This window comes from Lethenteron reissneri, chromosome 66 (genome assembly GCF_015708825.2).
Source record: "Lethenteron reissneri isolate LAM-NWPU_2019-01 chromosome 66, ASM1570882v1, whole genome shotgun sequence".
In the NCBI taxonomy this organism is placed as follows: Eukaryota; Metazoa; Chordata; class Hyperoartia; order Petromyzontiformes; family Petromyzontidae; genus Lethenteron; species Lethenteron reissneri.
This window is the reverse complement of record NC_083844.1, coordinates 1,054,863-1,073,685: the sequence shown is the minus strand read 5'-3', so window position 1 is coordinate 1,073,685 and position 18,823 is coordinate 1,054,863. Positions and strand designations below refer to the sequence as shown.

The window sequence follows — 18,823 nt, the reverse complement described above, 5'->3', positions numbered from 1 at the left end:
CACGCAAAGGTAAGGCATGTGTTCACCGGCCAGGGGACCCCTACATGGAAAGCGTTTTCCCGTAATATCATAGGGGCTAAAGAGCTTAATGGCTGGTCGGACGCGCAGGCGTTGCGACATCTTACGTTAAACTTAGACGGGCGGGCAGCCGACTTTGTAGAGGCACTACCCGAAAGCGCGCAAACCCAACTAGAAGAACTAATGCGTAGATTAGACCTGCGTTTCGGCACGCGCAACGCGATACGGGCGAAGACCGCCTTAGAGGCGCGCCGACGCCAAACTGGCGAGGACTTCCGAGACTACGCTGAGGACGTGCGATCACTAACCCGGATCGCCCGTCCAGAGTTCTCGAAGGAGGTCATTGACGCGCTAGCTGCAGACAAGCTACTCAGGTACCTAGCTCGCACCGCGTGGTGGCAGCCCAAAAAGAGTAGCGCAGGCCTCCCTTTCGATACCCTAGTCGAGCAAGCGCTGGAGTGTGAGGAGCTCTCCAGCGAACGCGCGCAGCTCCGAGGGTCGGGACAGGAGTACACCGTGGCGAGCCTGATCCCTGACGAGGAGGAGGATGAGGATGAGCCCGCCAGCCCCATGGGGAGACGGGCAAGAGAGGCCCAGAAACCCCGCGAGACAACCCCGGGTTGGGTAGCTGGGTTACAGACCGGCATGGGAGATATTGCTGGCCGAGTAGACCGAATGGACGGTAAGGTAACCCAAGTAGGGGAGAGGGTAACCCACGTAGGTGAGAGGGTAACCCAGGTACGCGAGGAAGCGAATAAAAATATGAAGACCCTCCAGTCTGAGATGGGGGAACTACGCTCGACCGTAGGGGGGCTGGCCGGGAGAGTAGCCCAATTAGAGTCCGATGTGGGACAACTGCGTACTGGGGGAGGGAGAGGGAGCGGACAGGGGACCCGCTACGGAGCCGCCCCCCCTCCCCGGGCATGTTATATGTGCGACCGCCGAGGGCATCTAGTGAGAGACTGTCCTGAAATCACCCGAGCTAGGCAGACGCGGGGGTTAAACTCCAACGCCCCCTAGAAAGCGGACCAACTAGGGGTGCAATCGACGCGGTCCCGATACAAATAGACGATAATGAGAATAATGGCGAGCGAGTGATCTCCACACAGGTTCCAGCAACAACGCCCACAGAAACGGTGACTCCTGGCGACTGGCTGCGGGAGCTGGTGGCGGGGATCACGGGGGCCACGTCGCTGGTGGAAGGGGAGGTAAACGGAGTGCGTACCCGAATCCTGCTGGACACGGGGGCGGTGGCCTCGCTCGTGAGCGCAGCGCACTGCAGCGCGATCGGGGTCGACGTGCGTCACCTGCAGGCCCCGGACCGCGCGCTGCACACTGCGAGCGGAGCCGGAATGGGACTGCTGGGGAGAGCCACCCTAGAGGTCCGCATAGGCAGCCAGGTGTGCACGCAGGAGTTCTACGTGTCGAGTGCGTTGTGTCACGAGTGTATCGCAGGCACCGACCTCCTAGAACGGTTGGGACTCAACGTGCAACCCCGCCAGCGATGCGCCACCATGGAGAGCAACGGCGAGCGGATACCGTTCCTGGGACGAGAACCAACGCGCCGCCGCTTTGCACCTGTGGCCGCTATCCTGGCGACGACAGTCACCATCGGCCCGCTCACCGAGATGCTGGTGCCGGTGGCAACATCCCCCACCGACCCCGCGCTCCGACCATCAGGGGAGGTAATGCTAACTCCTCACCCGGAGTTGGCAAAACGGTATGGGGTTGTGGGATCCGCCACGTTGGTAAACGCAGATGGGGACCGATTGTTTATGCGGATGTTTAACCCCCACAATACCCCAGCGATACTGCGACGGCGCACCCCGATAGCCACAGTACACCCCCTGCACGCACGCCACTCTAACGACTCGGTGTTCGCACTCTGGGCTGAGGACCCCGGGCGTCCTGAGGGTGACCAGGACCTGGCCTGGCGAGTCGGCCCGACTCCCCGAGCCGAGGTCGTTCCCCTGCTCGACGCGGTACATGTACCATGGGCGGATTTACCTAAGGGAGGGGCCGATCGGCTGCGCGAGTTACTGCGGGAGTATGCCGACGTATTCAGTGAACACGACTCGGACGTGGGTCGGACCGATCTTGTTAAGCACCAAATTGACACCGGTGCAGCCCGACCCATCAAACTCCCTGCGTACCGAGTGGGCGCACCCGAACGCGCCCAAATCAAAGAGGCAGTTGGGGACATGCTTCGCGATAACATAATTCAGCCCTCGGCGAGCCCCTGGTCAGCCCCGGTGGTACTAGTAACGAAAAAGGATGGGTCAACACGGTTCTGCGTCGATTACCGTAAACTAAATGCAGTCACGCTCGGCGATGCCTTCCCTATACCCCGCATCGACGACACCTTCGACAGCCTCGCCGGAGCGCGATATTTTTCCACCCTCGATCTCGCGTCCGGGTACTGGCAGGTGGAGATGGCGGAGGAGGATCGGCCGAAAACCGCATTCACCATCCCGATGGGGCTATTCGAGTTTCAAGTACTCCTGTTCGGACTCACCAATGCGCCCGCGACGTTCCAGCGGCTGATGGAGTTGGTGATGCGGGGCTTGCAATGGGGACAGTTCCTGATTTACTTGGACGATGTGATAGTGTTCAGTAGATCTTTGTCTGAGCATTGGTCCAGGCTTCGAGAGGTGTTCCAGCGACTGCGAGCGGCTCATCTCAAGCTCAAGCCACGTAAGTGTTACATCGCACAACGCGAGGTGGGGTACCTCGGGCATCGCGTCAGCGAGGCAGGCGTGCACACCGATCCGGAGAAGGTACGCGCCGTAGTGGAGTGGCCACGGCCAAGGAATCTGACGGAGATCAGATCATTTTTGGGGCTTGCCACCTATTATCGTCGATTTGTAAAGGGATTCAGCGAGATTGCACGCCCCCTCACCCAACTCACTTCCCCTAAGCACCCCTATCAGTGGACGGGGGCCTGCCAGACGGCCTTCACCACTCTCAAAGACCACCTCACCCACGCCCCCACCCTCGCTTTCCCCGATTTTACCACCGATTTTATTTTGGACACCGACGCCTGCAGCAGCGGGCTGGGCGCGGTGTTGTCACAGGTACAGGATGGGACGGAACGAGTCATCGCGTACGCCAGCCGGACCTTGAGTGGGGCCGAGCTGAACTATTGCGTGACCCGCCAAGAGTTGTACGCCGTGATTTTCGCATGTAAGCAGTTCCGGCCGTATTTGTACGGCAGGAGATGTCGCGTACGCACTGACCATTATGCTCTTCAGTTCCTTCTTACATTCAAGGAGCCGCGGGGGCAGATGGCCCGTTGGTTGGCGCAGTTGCAGGAGTACAACCTGCAAATCGAGTATCGGGCTGGCCGGACGCATGCAAACGCGGACGCCTTGTCGAGGCGGCCCACGGTGTACGCCGAGACAAGGGCGGAGGAGGCCTGCCCCTGTTTCACGGGGGGACGCTGCCGGCAGGCAACTGACCCCCGAGAGGCCGCAGCCACTGACCCCCCCCCAGCGAGAGAGAGTGCAGTGTGCGCCACAGAGACCCTCACAGGTGGCACCGAGGATCCCGTCGACCGCCCGGCAAGCGCGGGACCCGCGGCTCGGGACCCGATCGGACGGATCCAGGAGGACGTCGGCTGCGCCTTCCCGGGCCTGAACGACGAGCAGCTGAGACAGACCCAGCAGCGAGATCCGGATCTGGCGGCCGTGGAGGCGGCACTGCGGGAGGAAAAGAGCGCCCTACCAGGACCCTGGAGCGGTTTGTATGCCCGGTTGTGTGTGCAGAACGGAGTGGTACGGGAGTTAACCGAGGCCGGCCAGCCGGGGTGCATCTGTGTTCCTGCCCAGGTGCGACCCCAGCTGCTACGGCTGGTGCATGACCACCCACTCGGGGGCCACGATGGGGAACGACGCACTCGAGAGACCCTGCGTCGCCAGTATCTCTGGCCCAAATTGGCACAAGACGTGGCGGCCTGGGTACAGGGCTGCCGCGCCTGTCAGCAGTGCGGGCCGAAACCGGCACGATACCAGGTACCCCTAAGGCCGTTCCGCGTCAGCCGCACGAATCAGCTGGTCGGGATCGATCTACAGGGGCCATTCCCACGATCCCATCGAGGCAACCGGTATATTCTAGTCGCAGTAGAGTATTTCACCCGCTACTCCGTGGCAGTGGCCATCCCTGATAAAACGGCCTTGGTGGTGGCCCGGGCATTCGTAGAACATTACGTACTCAAGCACGGGATCCCGGAACGAGTCCTCACCGACCAGGGTAGCGAGTTCGAGGCCGAGCTGTTCCAGGCACTGTGCCGAGAATTCGGAATCCAGAAGGACCGAACCACAGCGTATCACCCCCAAGCGAACGGTATGGTAGAGCGCATGAATCAGACCCTAGCGGGGAAACTCAAACGTATGGCGGCCGCAAATCAACGGGATTGGGACGAACACCTCCCCTACGCCCTTTTCGCCTACGCCACCACCGTACACACGTCGACGGGACAAACCCCGTTTTTAATGATGTTCGGCCGTGAGTCTCGTTTACCCGCAGATCTGCTATTCGGCGTCCCTTCCCCCCAGCCGGAGGAGGGAAGCCGCCCCGTGGAACACCTGTTGGAGACCCTGCGAGAAGCCCGAGGCCGAGCATACCCGCAAGGGGAAGCCGCGCATCGGCGGCAGGAACAGGGCACCCGACCCCGCATGGAACCCCCCTTATTCCTGACAGGCGCTAAGGTGTGGCTACACACCCCTCGCGTCGGGGCCGGGCAGGTGGGGAAACTGACGACCTACTGGCGGGGACCCTGGACCGTGGTGCGGCAGATATCCCCCTGGACGGTACTAATTTACGGCGGGGAGAGGGGTCGAGAGACGGTGGTCAATGTCCGCCGCTTAAAACCATGGAAAGCGGCCCCGGCGAGAGAGGACCCCGTCACCCGAAAGCCCCGAAATCCCGGAGTACCCGCACCCCTCGTGTTGGGGGGCCTCGCACACTACATGGGCCCCGCCTGGTCTCCGAGACGCCCCGATCCAGTCCGGAGACGGCGCGGACGACGGCCACTAAACCCTTCCGCTGCTGAGTTTGTGCCCCAGCCCACAGGTGCCGGGGGACGGGGAGAGCCGCTGGAGTGGAGGAGGAGACCGCCGCAGGAGCTACAGAGGACGGAACCACCCGCCCCGAGGCCAGCCACCAGGTCCGGACGGATCCCCCGGACCCCGCAACGTTTCCTCGTGGACGCGGCCCAAGCGAGGTGCTCCAGTCAACCCGGGACGGGGACTGGCACCTCGGGGGGCTATGTGATGCCGCCGCCACGAAGCCGTTCGGCAGGCACCAAATCCCCGACCTCGCCACCACCAAGCAACGGAGCCGACCCCGCGTCCCCCTCACCTCACCTCACATGAACACACCCGCACTCATTTCCCCCCCCCCCCCCATAGAGCTCCGAGGGGAGGTCGCCTGGCCGACCGGTTTTTATCCGAGAGACCCTTATCGGGATTAATTCTCACGGTTTCCGGCGATCAGGGGATTGGATGACCTCCCCCGTGCTACGTGGCACCGCGGCGCTGCGGCCGGCCTTAATATGGTGTGGTCGCGGCGTGGGGCATTCGGCCACCGCGGTTGAAGCGCATCTCCCCCCACACACACTCCCACGGGTCGACGGGGCGAGCAGGGGAGGCACGGGACAGCATGAATAGCGGGGTCACAGGGGCTGTTGCGCATAGTCATGGAGGGTTGGGATAATTGCGCTTGAGCGCGCAGGCCCCATTGTTAGGGAGGGTAAGGGATTAAGTAGGATTTACACCTTGCACGCAGCACACTGATTAGCATATCAACAGCGCCCAGAACCGCCGTGCGCGTGCCAGAGGATCGCGAGCCCATTGTTTAGCGCAGCATCCCCTTTGAGGTAGGGAGGATAAATAGAGGGGCGCAGAGGGAAAATAGCTCTCTTCTCTCCAGCGCCAGGCGACAGGACGCTCTCCAGTCCAGCGACCCGATCGTCCGTGAGACGCATCGAGGTGCGCTGCGAGCACGGGATCAACGAACCGCCGTGGGCATCCAGCAGGAAGTAAGTAGGTGAATTAGAATCATAGCAGATGAATCGGGAATAGGTATAAAGGTATCAGCGTAGGCCAGCCTCGTCGACTCACTGATTTAACATTAAATTACCAGGTATCAGATAATAAATCATTAATAGCGAAGCGTGGTCTCGCGTGATATTGTCGTGCAGTGTGAGCGTGTGGGTGCGCGTGTGTACACTGTGGTTCACCACGTGAGTGAGCGCTGCGTAGAGCGGCGCACGAGTGGGTGTCGCGTGTGTGCAGGTGTGTGCGCTCGTAGTGTGGGTGAAGGGGTCGGTGCGTCCGCAGGTCCCCGATCCGTCTGTCGCCGCCGGGACTCGCGCAGTGTGAGGGCAGCGCCGTTCGCCCCCGACCCCCGTTTTAATAGCGCGTGATCCGTGGAGAGACAACGCAGCGTCTGCAGGTGAACGAGGGCGTGCGGCGAGCTATGCCTCTCACACGAGCTCGCGGAGGGACGGACCAGGGAGGGGAGCCGTCGGGCGATGAGCCCAGCGACGGCAGCAGCTGCTCGCAGAGCAGCGAGGGGTCGGCGCACGGCGGAGCCCCTGCCATAGGCACGGAGCAGGGAGGGACTCCGGGGACCAGCGGCCCCAACAAACTAGTCATAAGCACACTGCCCAGGTATAGAAAACTCTCCACTCTCTCCACAATTGCCCCATCACTGATTGGGAGTTGTGGGTGGAGTGTCCGATGGTACAAAATACCCAGGCACGTGCTTAGTTTTGGTGGGGCTGATGGTAAGGCCCCACCTCTTCGTGGCAAACTCCAGGTTGAGCAGCAGCGTCTCCAACTCCTCCTCTGAGTGAGCAGCAATTACCAATCATCGGCATACATAACATGGTTGACCAATAGGGAGCCATCCCTTGACCATACCCGGGCATCAATCAGCCTCCCATTGTATCTGTACCAGATGGAAATTTCTCCGGAACAGCGAACAGCTATTGAAGGTTTCACCAACTACGTGGTCGAAATGTTAAATAATGTTGGAGCTAGGGGACATCCCTGTCGCACTCCAACTCCCAGCCATGTAGCTTTAGCTGGCCCACTATTATGAAGGTCCTTAATGATCGTGAGTAGAGTCAGGGACTCCGAAAGCACGAAGAACCTAGAGCCCAGGCCTACTGATGGTATCATAGGCCTTGACCAGGTCAAGGTAGCAGATTGTTAGAATTCCCTACACCTCTGCTGTAGCAGACAGAAAATATGGTATCTGTGCAGGACCGCCCTTTCCTGAAACCACATTGGGGCTCCGCAAGCCTCTCCTCAGCTTGCCTGGCAAGGCGATGTTGCATCATCCCTTGACAAGACCTTTGCCGGCACACTGGGATGCCCCTGTACTTGTTAGTCTGTGCGGTCCCCCTTCTAAAAGTGATGACCACCAGGGCATCCTTCCAATCCTGTGGAACCTGTCCAGTGGTTCAGACCATTATTTTGATGTCATATAGGGCAGTCCGCACACAAACGCCACCCTCCCTCTGCATTTCGCTTGAGATCATCTCTGCCCGGTGCCTTTCCTGGTCTGACTCTGGATCACCTTCAGTATTTCAACAGATGGCACCTCAGCCAGCCACTCACCGGGGGCAACAACTTCCTCCATTCACCATTGGAACCTCATTTGCCAGTAAAAAATGATAATTGGTTTTTTACCCTTCTATCTTGCAACAAAACTGACACCTTTTCTACAAGGAGTCATGTTTGCATAGACCACAATACCTGCAGCCATAATGCAAACAAAAAACATAACTCTGATAATGTATGCACTGTCCTTGAAGTTGATTGATCCACACCCGAGACAGCTTTACTTAGAGCCTAGTCTCACATGGTGTTGGACCAAATGACGCCAAAAGGCGCACAACTCAAAGACAATGCACCATCAGAGTATGAGAGCTCGGGGTAAGCATTTACACCATTGGAACCTCATTTGCCAGTAAAAAATATAATTGGTTTTTTACCCTTCTATCTGGCAACAAAACTGACACCTTTTTACAAGGAGGCAAACATGACTCAGTTTTGTTGCCAGACAGAAGGGTAAAAAAACAATTATCAACTTCCTCCATTGAGGCACCGCGTGCCTCGCACCCCCTTCTCCACTTTGCCCCACTATGTTTTCCGGGCCGAGGGATGTCCCCCTCTCTCCCAACACCTCACAGAAACGCTCGGCAAATCTGCACATGCGTACACACACACGCAGCCGTGTGTACGTACACACTAGATTTGAAGCTTTCGTGACTGCAAGGATTCATAGTCTTAGTTCTTTCCGTAAAGTCACGTAGCTAAAAAATTAAATAAAAATTAATAAAAAAAACAATAAAAAATCACGACGTTTCGGAGGCAACACCTGAAGACGGAAGCTTGTGTTGCCTCTGAAACGTCGTGATTTTATTGTTTTTATTTTTTATTAATTTTAATTTCATTTTTTACCTACGTGACTTTACCGAAAGAACTAAGAGTACGTACACACTGGCCGTGGTCACACACGGGCAGAGAGATGTGCGCGCACACGAGGGGTATGAGACTGGAGAGTTTATTGTTTTGGTGAGGCCGGGGGGGGGTGGTGAGGAGGTGGTGAGGGGGTCTCAGTCGAAGAGGCCGAAGCCCATGTCGTCGTCCTCCTCCTCGTCTGAATCCTTCGCCTCCTCCTTCTTCTTCTCCGCTGTAGGGACGCACGCACACACACACACGCAGAGACACACACACAGACACACACAAGAGACACACACACACGCAGAGACACACGCACGCAGAGACACGCACGTCAATACACACAGAGGCATACAGAGACACACACACGCAGAGACACACGCAGAGACAAACACACACAGAGACACACGCAGATACACTCACGCAGAGACATGCGCAGAGACACACACAGAGACACACAGAGACACTCACGCAGAGATACGCACAGAGACAAACACACGCAGAGACACGCACAGAGACAAACACACACAGAGACACACACGTCAATACACAGAGACACACACAGAGACACACGCCAATACACAGAGACACACACAGAGACACACGTCAATACACAGAGACGCACACACACAGAGACAAACAGAGACACACAGAGACACACGTCAATACACAGAGACACACACAGAGATACGCAGAGACACGCAGAGACACAGAGACACACAGAGACACACAGAGACACACGTCAATACACAGAGACACACACAGAGACACACGTCAATACACAGAGACACACAGAGACACACAGAGACAGGCAGAGACACACACAGAGACACACGTCAATACACAGACACACACAGAGACACACACAGAGACACACGTCAATACACAGAGACACACAGAGACACACACAGAGACACACACAGAGACACACGTCAATACACAGAGACACACACACAGACACACAGAGACACAGGTCAATACACAGAGACACACACAGACACACAGAGACGCATGTCAATACACAGACACACACACAGACACACATGTCAATACACAGAGACACACAGAGACACACACAGAGACACACACAGAGACGCACGTCAATACACAGACACCAACAGACACACACGTCAATACACAGAGACACACACAGAGACCCATACTCATAGCTCATTTGCAGAAGCTACTTGGCCCTCACAAATGATGACAGCTCCGCCAAGCGGCTGATATCATCATCATCGTCACGTGGACATTTATAGCAGCGGCCAAATGCTCTGAACGCGTGACGCTGATTCTAAATGTGGTGGGTAAAACCCAGAGGACCCGGAGACAAATCCGCCAATGGGAGAGAGACGCAGACTCCAAATATGCAGCAGGTATCAGAGTGTGGATCGAACCCACGACCTCCTGTATACCCAGCGAGGTAGTCAACATCTCATAGCCACTTTGGCGCCCCCATAGAGAAGTACAGACACACGGACACACACAAGGACATGCAGACATACATAAAGATACACACACACAGAGATGGAGGCGGAGTGATGGTGTTGTGATGATGGGGATAAGTGATGGTGGTGGCGACGGTGGTGGTGGTGATGGTTGTGGTGGTGGTGGTGACGATGGTGGTGACAATGATGGTGGTGGTGATGGTGACGGTGATGTCCTCACCAGCAGCTGGTGCTGCAACGGAGGCAGCGGCTGGAGCGGCAGAGGAGGAGACGGCGCCACCTGACGGCACGCAGGCCAACTTGCCTACACCTACAACAACAACAGTCAACAACAACAGTCAACAACACAGTCAACAAAAACAGTCAACATAGTCAACAACAACACCGTCAACAACAAAACAACAACAGTCAACCCGGCACACAGGCCAACTTGCCCACACCTACAACAACAACAACAAAGTCAACAACATCAGTCAACAACATCAGTCAACAACATCAGTCAACAACAACAGTCAACCCGGCACCCACGCCAACTTGCCTACCCCTAGTGACAAGTCAACATCAGTCAACAACAACACCGTCAACAACAACAGTCAACAACATCAGTCAACCCGACATACAGGCCAACTTGCCTACACCTAAACCGTCAACAACAACGTCAAAAACAGGCAATCAACACGGCACACAGGACAGCTTTCCTACAGCCACATCATCATCACCATCATGCATGCCAGCTTGCCTAACTCGACATCAACAACATCACGACCATCAACACCATGAGTAGGTGACCGAATGAGTGTGTGTCTATGTCTGTGTATCTTTGTCTCTGTGTCAGTGTGTCCGTCTAGTGTCTGTCTTTGTGTCTGGCTGTATACCTGTGTGTCAGTGTGTGTGTCTGCGTCTCTGTGTGTGTGTCAGTGTGTGAGTGTGTGTGTCAGTGTGTGTGTGTGTCTGTGTCTGTGTGTGTGTCTGTGTGTGTCTGTGTGTGTGTCTGTGCGTGTGTCTGTGCATGTGTCTGTGCGTGTGTCTATGCGTGTGTCTGTGTCAGTGTGTCTGTGTGTGTGTCTGTGTCAGTGTGTCTGTGTGTGTGTCTGTGTCAGTGTGTGTCAGTGTGTGTGTGTCTGTGTCAGTGTGTCAGTGTGCAGGGAGGCTGCTACCTGCAGCGATCACCTCCTCCAGGTTCTTCCCTTTGAGCTCCCCGACGACCTGCGGGGGGGGGGGGGGGAAACAATGTCACCCCAACGTCACCTTCCCACTCCACCACTCACTCGACCGATCACAAGCCTACGCGCCCACCCACCTACTCGCCCACCCACCTACTCGGCCACCCACCCACCACTCACTCACCCGATCACAAGCCTACTCGCCCGCCCACCCACCCACCCACAAACCCACTTGCTCACCCATCCACCGAGTCGCTCACTCACACACTCACTCACCCACTTACTCACCCTCCCACTCACCCAATGACTAACCCACCCAATAACTTACTCACACTCACCCAATGACTGACCAACTCACCCACCCACTCACTCAACCACTGAACCACTCGCTCACCCACAAACTCAACCCCCTCCAACCCCATTATCATTAACGAGCCTTTCTGCCCAGCCGCATTCCAAGCCGCACTGGCGGGTATCATCATCACCTTGCCCAGTTTGTCGCCTTCGGCTTCGATGCCCACGCTGGCCAGGATGGCCTTGAGCTCCTTCTCCGTGGGGTTGGCATTGCCACCCAGGACGGCCAGCAGGTACGCAGAGACGTAACGCATCCTGGTGGGCACAGAGATGGGGGGGGGGTAGGGGAGGGAGGGTTAATACAGCAATGGTAGAGACCCATAGATTCATCACACAGATACCCATAGACTCGTCACACAGAGACCCATAGATTCACCACATAGACCCATAGACTCACCACAGATATCCACACTCATCACACAGAGACCCAGACTCTCCACACAGACTCCTCAGACCCATAGATTAATCATACACACATACTCATCAGAGACCCAGACTCATCACACAGACCCACAGCGCATCACACAGAGACCCACAGACTGATCACACAGACACCCACAGTCTCACCACACAGAGACACACAGACTCACCACAGAGACACACAGACTCACCACACAGAGACACACAGACTCACCACACAGAGACACACATACTTATGATAGACATGTATATTTCCCAATAATAATCATGTTGATATAAATAACTGAATCAAATGTTACAACAAAAGATTCCCAGGTAGCCTCTAACATGCTGTAGGGGGCAAGTGCCGTTCGTAGCCAGCAGCAGCGCCTCTGAAGGCCGGCACTGTGGCACACGAGGGGGTGAGTAGCCAGCAACACGCCCGCCCGGCCGCCTTTGTCTCCCCCAGTGGCGATGTTTACTACACACGGCTACACCAGGTACATATTTGAGGTTGAGTCGATCTAGGGGAGGCCCAGGGACAGGTTCTGATAATCGCCATCACTGGTTCAAATCCAGATCACGGCCACCATTAACACCAGCTGAGTGGGTGGTGAGTAGGTCGTTGAGTAGGTGAGTGGTTGAGTGGATGGTTGAGTGGATGGTTGAGTGGATGGTTGAGTGGATGGGTGAGTGGTTGAGTGGGTGGTTGAGTGGGTGGTTGAGTGGGTGGTTGAGTGGGTGGTTGAGTGGGTGAGTGAGTAGGTCGTTGAGTAGGTGAGTGGTTGTTTGAGTGGATGGGTGAGTGGGTGGGTGAGTGGGTGGTTGAGTGTGTGAGTAGGTCACTGAGTAGGTAAGTGGTTGAGTGGATGGGTGAGTGGTTGAGTGGGTGGTTGAGTAGGTACCCGATGAGGGTGAGTGTTTGAGTGGATGATGGGAGTGGGTAGGTGAGTAGGTGCCGGAGTAGTTGAGTGGGTGGGTGTCTCCTTCCCTAGTGGCGGTGTCTATTACTGCACATCACACCGGGTAACTCATTTGTCAAGGCAGAGTCGACAGAGGGGAGCGGCCTAGGAGCCAGTGCACATGACCGTGTTGGTTTGGTGGTCGTGAGCGGCAATCGAACTTGGGGCCTCTGCTGAGTTTGGTGGCGCGCTAACGGCTGCGCCACCGCTCCCGTATGTTACAAAGATTACTTTTTATTGTTACCAGGCAAGGCCCGACTGAGCCATGCAGCTATTTTGTCAGAAGCGACCTGGCCATCACAAATGACAGCTCAATTAAGTGGCTCATGAAGTGGCTTATCATCATCACGTGCAAATTTATAGCAGCAGCCATATAAATAGTCTAAAAACTCCATGAACCAAATACCCACCCGACTCAGAGACATAACCCAGACATTCAGAGAGAGCCACAGACCCACAGACTCAGAGACCTTGACCCTCTGAGACTCATAAAGACATAGGCCCACTGAGACTCAGGGCCAACAACTCACTGAGACTCAGAGAGCCATCAAATCACTGAGACTCAGAGAAACCATAGACCCTCTGAGACTCATAAAGACATAGGCCCACTGAGACTCAGAGCCATCAACTCACTGAGACTCAGAGAGCCATCAAATTACTGAGACTCAGAGAAACCATAGACCCTCTGAGACTCAGAGAGCCATAGGCCCACTGAGACTCAGAGCCATAGACCCTCTGAGACTCATAGAGACATAGGCCCACTGAGACTCATAGAGCCATAGACCCTCTGAGACTCATAGAGACATAGGCCCACTGAGACTCATAGAGCCATCAACTCACTGAGACTCAGAGCCATAGAACCTCTGACTCAGAGGCATAGGCCCACTTAAGACTCACAGCCATCAACTCACTGAGACTCAGAGAGGCATAGTAAACCCACAAAATCCAGCCACACATAGAACCATATAGACCCACAGAGGCCCATACTCATCGAGAGCCAAACTAAATTATTTATATTTTACCAGGTTCAGGGTCCCACTGAGATCTTTCGCAGAGGGGACCCCCTCGCCATCACATATAATAGCCGCTCAACCAAGCGGCTGATCGTGCCGAACGCTCTAAACGCGTGGGTTTACGTTACATCGAAAAATGTGGAGGGAAAAAAACCGGAAGACGCGGAGACAAAATCCACACAGTGACCACCACGGGGATAGAGGCAGACTCCAAATATACAACATCAGGCGTCAGTCGGGATCGAAGCCACGACCTCCTGTATACCAGGCGAGGTAGTTAACATCTCCTAGCCATCAAGACTATACAACAGCAGGCAACGTCAGGATCGGGATCGAACCCACGACCTCCTGTATACCAGGCGAGGTGGTTAACATCTCCAAGCCATCAAGACTATACAACAGGGATCGTCAGGGTTAGGAATCGAAGCCACGATCTCCTTGATTACCGGGCGAGGCAGCTAACATCTCAACTCACTCGCTCACACCGGCCTCTTGCAAACAACAACGACGCAATCGTCCCATTGTAACGAAGTTAAACGTTTCAATTCAATAAACAAAATTCGCGTTTCATAAAAAAAAAATCCCCCCGATTTCCACGTGGCCCGGCTGCTGCGGGCCTAGTCGCCACGTCGCGCGGAGCCTACGGCCTTGCCTGGAACTCTGCCGGGAGACCGGCGTCGGTGTTGGGGGCAGGGGGGGGTTAGTGTGGGGGGGGGTCTCTATCGCCTCACGCGACCGAAGTGGGGAGAATTCTCTCGTCGATAGCGAGGCGAGTGCGGGGAGCGAGGAGAGAACGAGGAGAGAACGAAAGGCGAGCGAGGAGAGAGCGAAGGGAAGGAGAACGGCCTCACTTGACACGCAGCTTCGCCTCGTGGTGGTCCTGGCAGAGAGAAGGGAGAGAGAAAGGCCCGAGGGGCGGAGTCTGCATATATTAGTTGGCGCGAGGACCAATCAGAGCGCGAGGAGGGCGGGGATTGATGGTGACGCGTTAGCGCGGGACCAATCGGAGGGCGAAGAAGGCGGGGATTGATGGTGACGCGATAGCGGCTGCCGTGCACCAATCAGAGCGCGGGGAAGGCGGAGTTATGAATATATTATCGCGGCGAGGACCAATCAGAGAGCGCGAAGGGCGGAAATTTACATAAATTAACGTGCGAAGGAACAATCAGAACACGGGCAAAGCGGAGTTCTGAATATATTAAAGGAGCGAGCGAGGGCCAATCAGAGTGCGTGGAGGGTGGGGTTTAGAATAAATTATCGGGCGATGACCAATCAGAGTGCGTGGAGGGCGGGGCTCTGCATAAATTAGCGCGGCAAGGACCAATCAGAGCGCGAGGGAGGGCGAAACATGCAAATCAGTGTGCGGGAGGGTGGGCATCTGCATATGTTAGCGGCGAGTAGACCAATGGGAGTGCACGAAAGTCGGGGATGTGGATATATTAGCGGTACGCGAACCAATCAGAGCGGACGTTGGTAGATGTGGGTCTACAGGGGGTCGGTATTGAGAATGCTTTCGTACGGACGCTGCGATTTAATGTCTCTTTCAAGCTTTTAATTTCATTTCAAGTCAAGTTTCATTTATTAGGTGTAGCCCTGTGAGCCATTCGGCTCTTGAATTGGGTAACACCGCAACAAGCAAAAAAACTAAAACATGAACCAGAAAACATCTTCAAGTGACTATGTGACTGAGTGCAAACAGAAAATCCAAGAAAAGACAGCAAAATATTGCAGAAAAAGCACCGTACACCAACACTGTATGTAAAAATCCCAGTGGGATGCAAGTCAAACAACAACAACAACCACAAGGCAACTAAAGATTAAGGCATGTTCAACTCCGCACGACAACAAACATGGCTAAACCAATACACTTTCCGAAATCACCAAAATAAAGCCATGAAAGCAATGAAACAGTGATCATAGGAACTGTGACCGGATTTTCACAATAAATAGCATAAACAACATGTACTACCAAAACCCTGCAGCCATAGCTGGCTGCATGAGTCACTCCACAACAGCAGGAGCATCAGTCGGAGTATTATAATTTTTCAATGCACCTTTAAGATCACGGACACTGCGATTTAATGTCTCTTTCAAGCTTTTAATATGTCCTAGATTTGAAGCTTTCGTGACTGCAAGGAGTCGCGTTCACAGGCTGCTCCGCAAGGGCAATTACGCCCAGCGGGTCGGCGCTGGAGCACCCGTCTACCTGGCCGCCGTGCTCGAGTACCTTTCTGCCGAGATCCTCGAGCTGGCTGGCAATGCCGCCCGTGACAACAAGAAGACGAGGATCATCCCCCGACACCTGCAGCTCGCCGTGCGAAACGACGAGGAGCTCAACAAGCTCATGGGCGGCGTGACTATCGCCCAGGGCGGTGTGCTGCCCAACATCCAGGCCGTGCTGCTGCCCAAGAAGACCTCTCAGGCAAAGAAGTGAACGCGCCGCCGCCTCTACCACCACAACAACGGCTCTTTTCAGAGCCACCCACTTGCTTGCAAAGAGCTCGGACAGTCGTACACAGGGGTTTTGTTATACTGGTAGGAACGAAGTGGACCAGCCACCAATAGATTATATCGTCCGTCCGTTTGTCCGTCCGTCCGTCCGTGTAGCAACATCGCCCCCTACTGCAAACACTTGGCATGACCCTACAAAATCTCAGTGACGCTTTCCTGGCTAAACAAGTGTAACATTCCCTTATAATTCCCTCCGATGGCCTTTCATTATAATTCCCTCCGATAGCTTTTAATTAAAACATTTAAATTAATAGGGCTTTCCTGGCTAAACACGTGTAACATTCCCTAATAATTCCCTGAGATAGCTTTTAATTAAAACTTTTAAATTAAATAAAAAAACTCACAGCGCCCTAAAGCCTAAAGCTGGGCCTAAAGCCTAGAACTAGGCCTGAAACTCTCCCTTCGTATCGTACCCCCGCGTGTGTGAAAGGGAGTTAATGTTTAACAATGTTACATTCCCTCATGTTTTTAAATAGAAACATTTAAATTAAAATCTTTTACATAAATCATTAAAACATTTAAATAAAAAATTCACTCACAGGGCCCGAAAGCCTACAGCTAGGCCTAAAGCCTAGAACTAGGCCTCAATCTCTCCCTTCGTATCGTCCGATTTGGTGTAGCAACATCGCCGCCTACTGCAAACACTTGGCAGGACCCTACAACAACCTTTTGACTCAGTGGGGCTTTCCTGGCTAAACAAGTGTAATAATACATTATGTTTATATTCTTTGGTTATTCGTTCCTACCAGCCCACCCCGCAGGGTCCTGTTTAATAAGGACACTGTCGTCGAGTTGCCCTCGTCCCAAATTGCTCGCAATTAAACGAATGCTCTGCTCATTCCAGATACCCTTTATGTCTAATTTAGGAACGGTATTTGAGCAGCATTCCAACATTGCATCAATCATGGAACATGGTTTAGAATAAATTGGGATGCCTATTGGAAGAAAGTATCGTGTTTTTTAAAGAATAAAACTCGCTCTTTTTGAGCGGTCAGATTACATGTGAAGAGGAGTCGGTGAATGGTTCAAGCACTTTGAGGGATCTGCGAGCCACCCTCACGCACCACGCACCACGCAAACACGACATCTCCGCTCTCACGACAAGACGCACCAATCGCACGCGCGGGGAAGAGCTGGACGGGGGGGGTCAGGGGTTAAAGGGCAGTGACGTTACCCGGACCAGGCGTGCTGGACGCGGATGTGTATTGGGAGCGGAGATTGAGGAGTTAAAAGGGGCTGTGGGACGTGTGCCCGGGGTTGTTCTTGGAACGAATATTGCTGTGCGTTGGTGAAAACAGGTCCCTGTGGGGTGGGCTGGTAGGACCGAACAATTGAATGGCTATAATAAAATGAAATGGCAAAAAATGGGCGCCAATAAGTGGATGGAAACGTAGACGTAGTGGAACATAAGAAACAATAAAGTAGTAGTAACCGTTCTGCAAAAAATAATAGCATTGCACAAGTATGTACCTACGTGAGTGCAGCTTGGAGCAGACACAGTGAGTAGTAACAATCTGCACGATATGCAGCGCCGTGGGCCACGCCCCTATCACTATTAGCCCCGCCTTCTCGCCCCCGGTACTGTATTCTCGACTGTAGACTCCGCCCCTTTTCGCCAACGGCCCCTCCCTCCATCGCGCTAAGCTCCGCCTCACACCGCTTGACCCCGCCCCGCTCCCCCGTGGCCCCGCTCCGCCCCCGTGGCCCCGCCCTCCACCCGCGTAACCCCGCCCCGCCACCCGTGGCCCCGCCCCATCTCGGTGTCCCCGCCCAGCCCCGCCCCCTGCCGCTGTAGCCCCGCCCCCTGCCGCTGTAGCCCCGCCCCCTGCCGCGTAGCCCCGCCCCCTGCCGCTGTAGCCCCGCCCCCTGCCGCTGTAGCCCCGCCCCCTGCCGCTGTAGCCCCGCCCAATACACCCCGAGCGGGGGAGAGATTCCCAGGCCTGGCTCGGCTGGAGAGCCGCCGACGAGGGGGGGGAGGTAGGGAGTTGTTTTTAATGTAAAAGATTTAAATGTAAATGTTTCTATTAAAAAACATCAGGGAATGTAACATTGTTAAACATTTACTGCCTTTCACACACACAGGGGAACTATACGAAGGGAAAGCTTGAGGCCTAGGTCTAGGCTTTAGGCCTAGCTGTAGGCCTTAGGCCGCCATGCGTTAATTGTTAATATAAATGTTTTAATTATTTATGTAAAAGCTTTAAATGTAAATGTTGCTATTAAAAAAACATCAGGGAATGTAACATTGTTAAACATTTACTCCCTTTCACACACACGGGGGAACTATACGAAGGGAGAGCTTGAGGCCTAGGTCTAGGCTTTAGGCCTAGCTGTAGGCCTTAGGCCGCCATGAGTTAATTGTTAATATAAATGTTTTAATTATTTATGTAAAAGATTTAAATGTAAATGTTTCTATTAAAAAAACATCAGGGAATGTAACATTGTTAAACATTTACTCCCTTTCACACACACGGGGGAACTATA

At 54.6% G+C, this 18,823-nt stretch overlaps 2 protein-coding genes across 3 annotated transcripts in view; one reads left to right on the top strand and one right to left on the bottom strand.

Annotated features, from left to right (window-relative positions):
• Window positions 1–14,771, bottom strand: part of LOC133359958 (large ribosomal subunit protein P2-like) — a 39,389-nt gene extending 24,618 nt beyond the window's left edge. The window contains exons 1-5 of one of the 2 annotated variants that reach the window (XM_061578523.1): window positions 14,680–14,771; window positions 11,586–11,709; window positions 11,095–11,143; window positions 10,158–10,247; window positions 8,577–8,721 (exon numbers count right to left, since the gene is read on the bottom strand). In XM_061578523.1, coding sequence (XP_061434507.1) covers window positions 8,645–8,721; window positions 10,158–10,247; window positions 11,095–11,143; window positions 11,586–11,709; window positions 14,680–14,756 — 417 coding nt within the window. In that variant the 5' untranslated portion in view covers window positions 14,757–14,771 and the 3' untranslated portion in view covers window positions 8,577–8,644. Of the gene's footprint in view, window positions 1–8,576; window positions 8,722–10,157; window positions 10,248–11,094; window positions 11,144–11,585; window positions 11,710–14,679 lie in introns of those variants that run through there. The other variant, XM_061578524.1, reaches the window with a different exon arrangement.
• A 321-nt stretch (window positions 14,772–15,092) lies between these two features.
• Window positions 15,093–16,374, top strand: LOC133359908 (histone H2A-like). The gene is made up of 2 exons (XM_061578467.1): window positions 15,093–15,105; window positions 15,949–16,374. The coding sequence occupies exons 1-2, from the start codon at window positions 15,093–15,095 to the stop codon at window positions 16,260–16,262; spliced, it is 327 nt and encodes a 108-aa protein (XP_061434451.1). The 3' UTR covers window positions 16,263–16,374.
• Window positions 16,375–18,823: the final 2,449 nt, after the last annotated feature.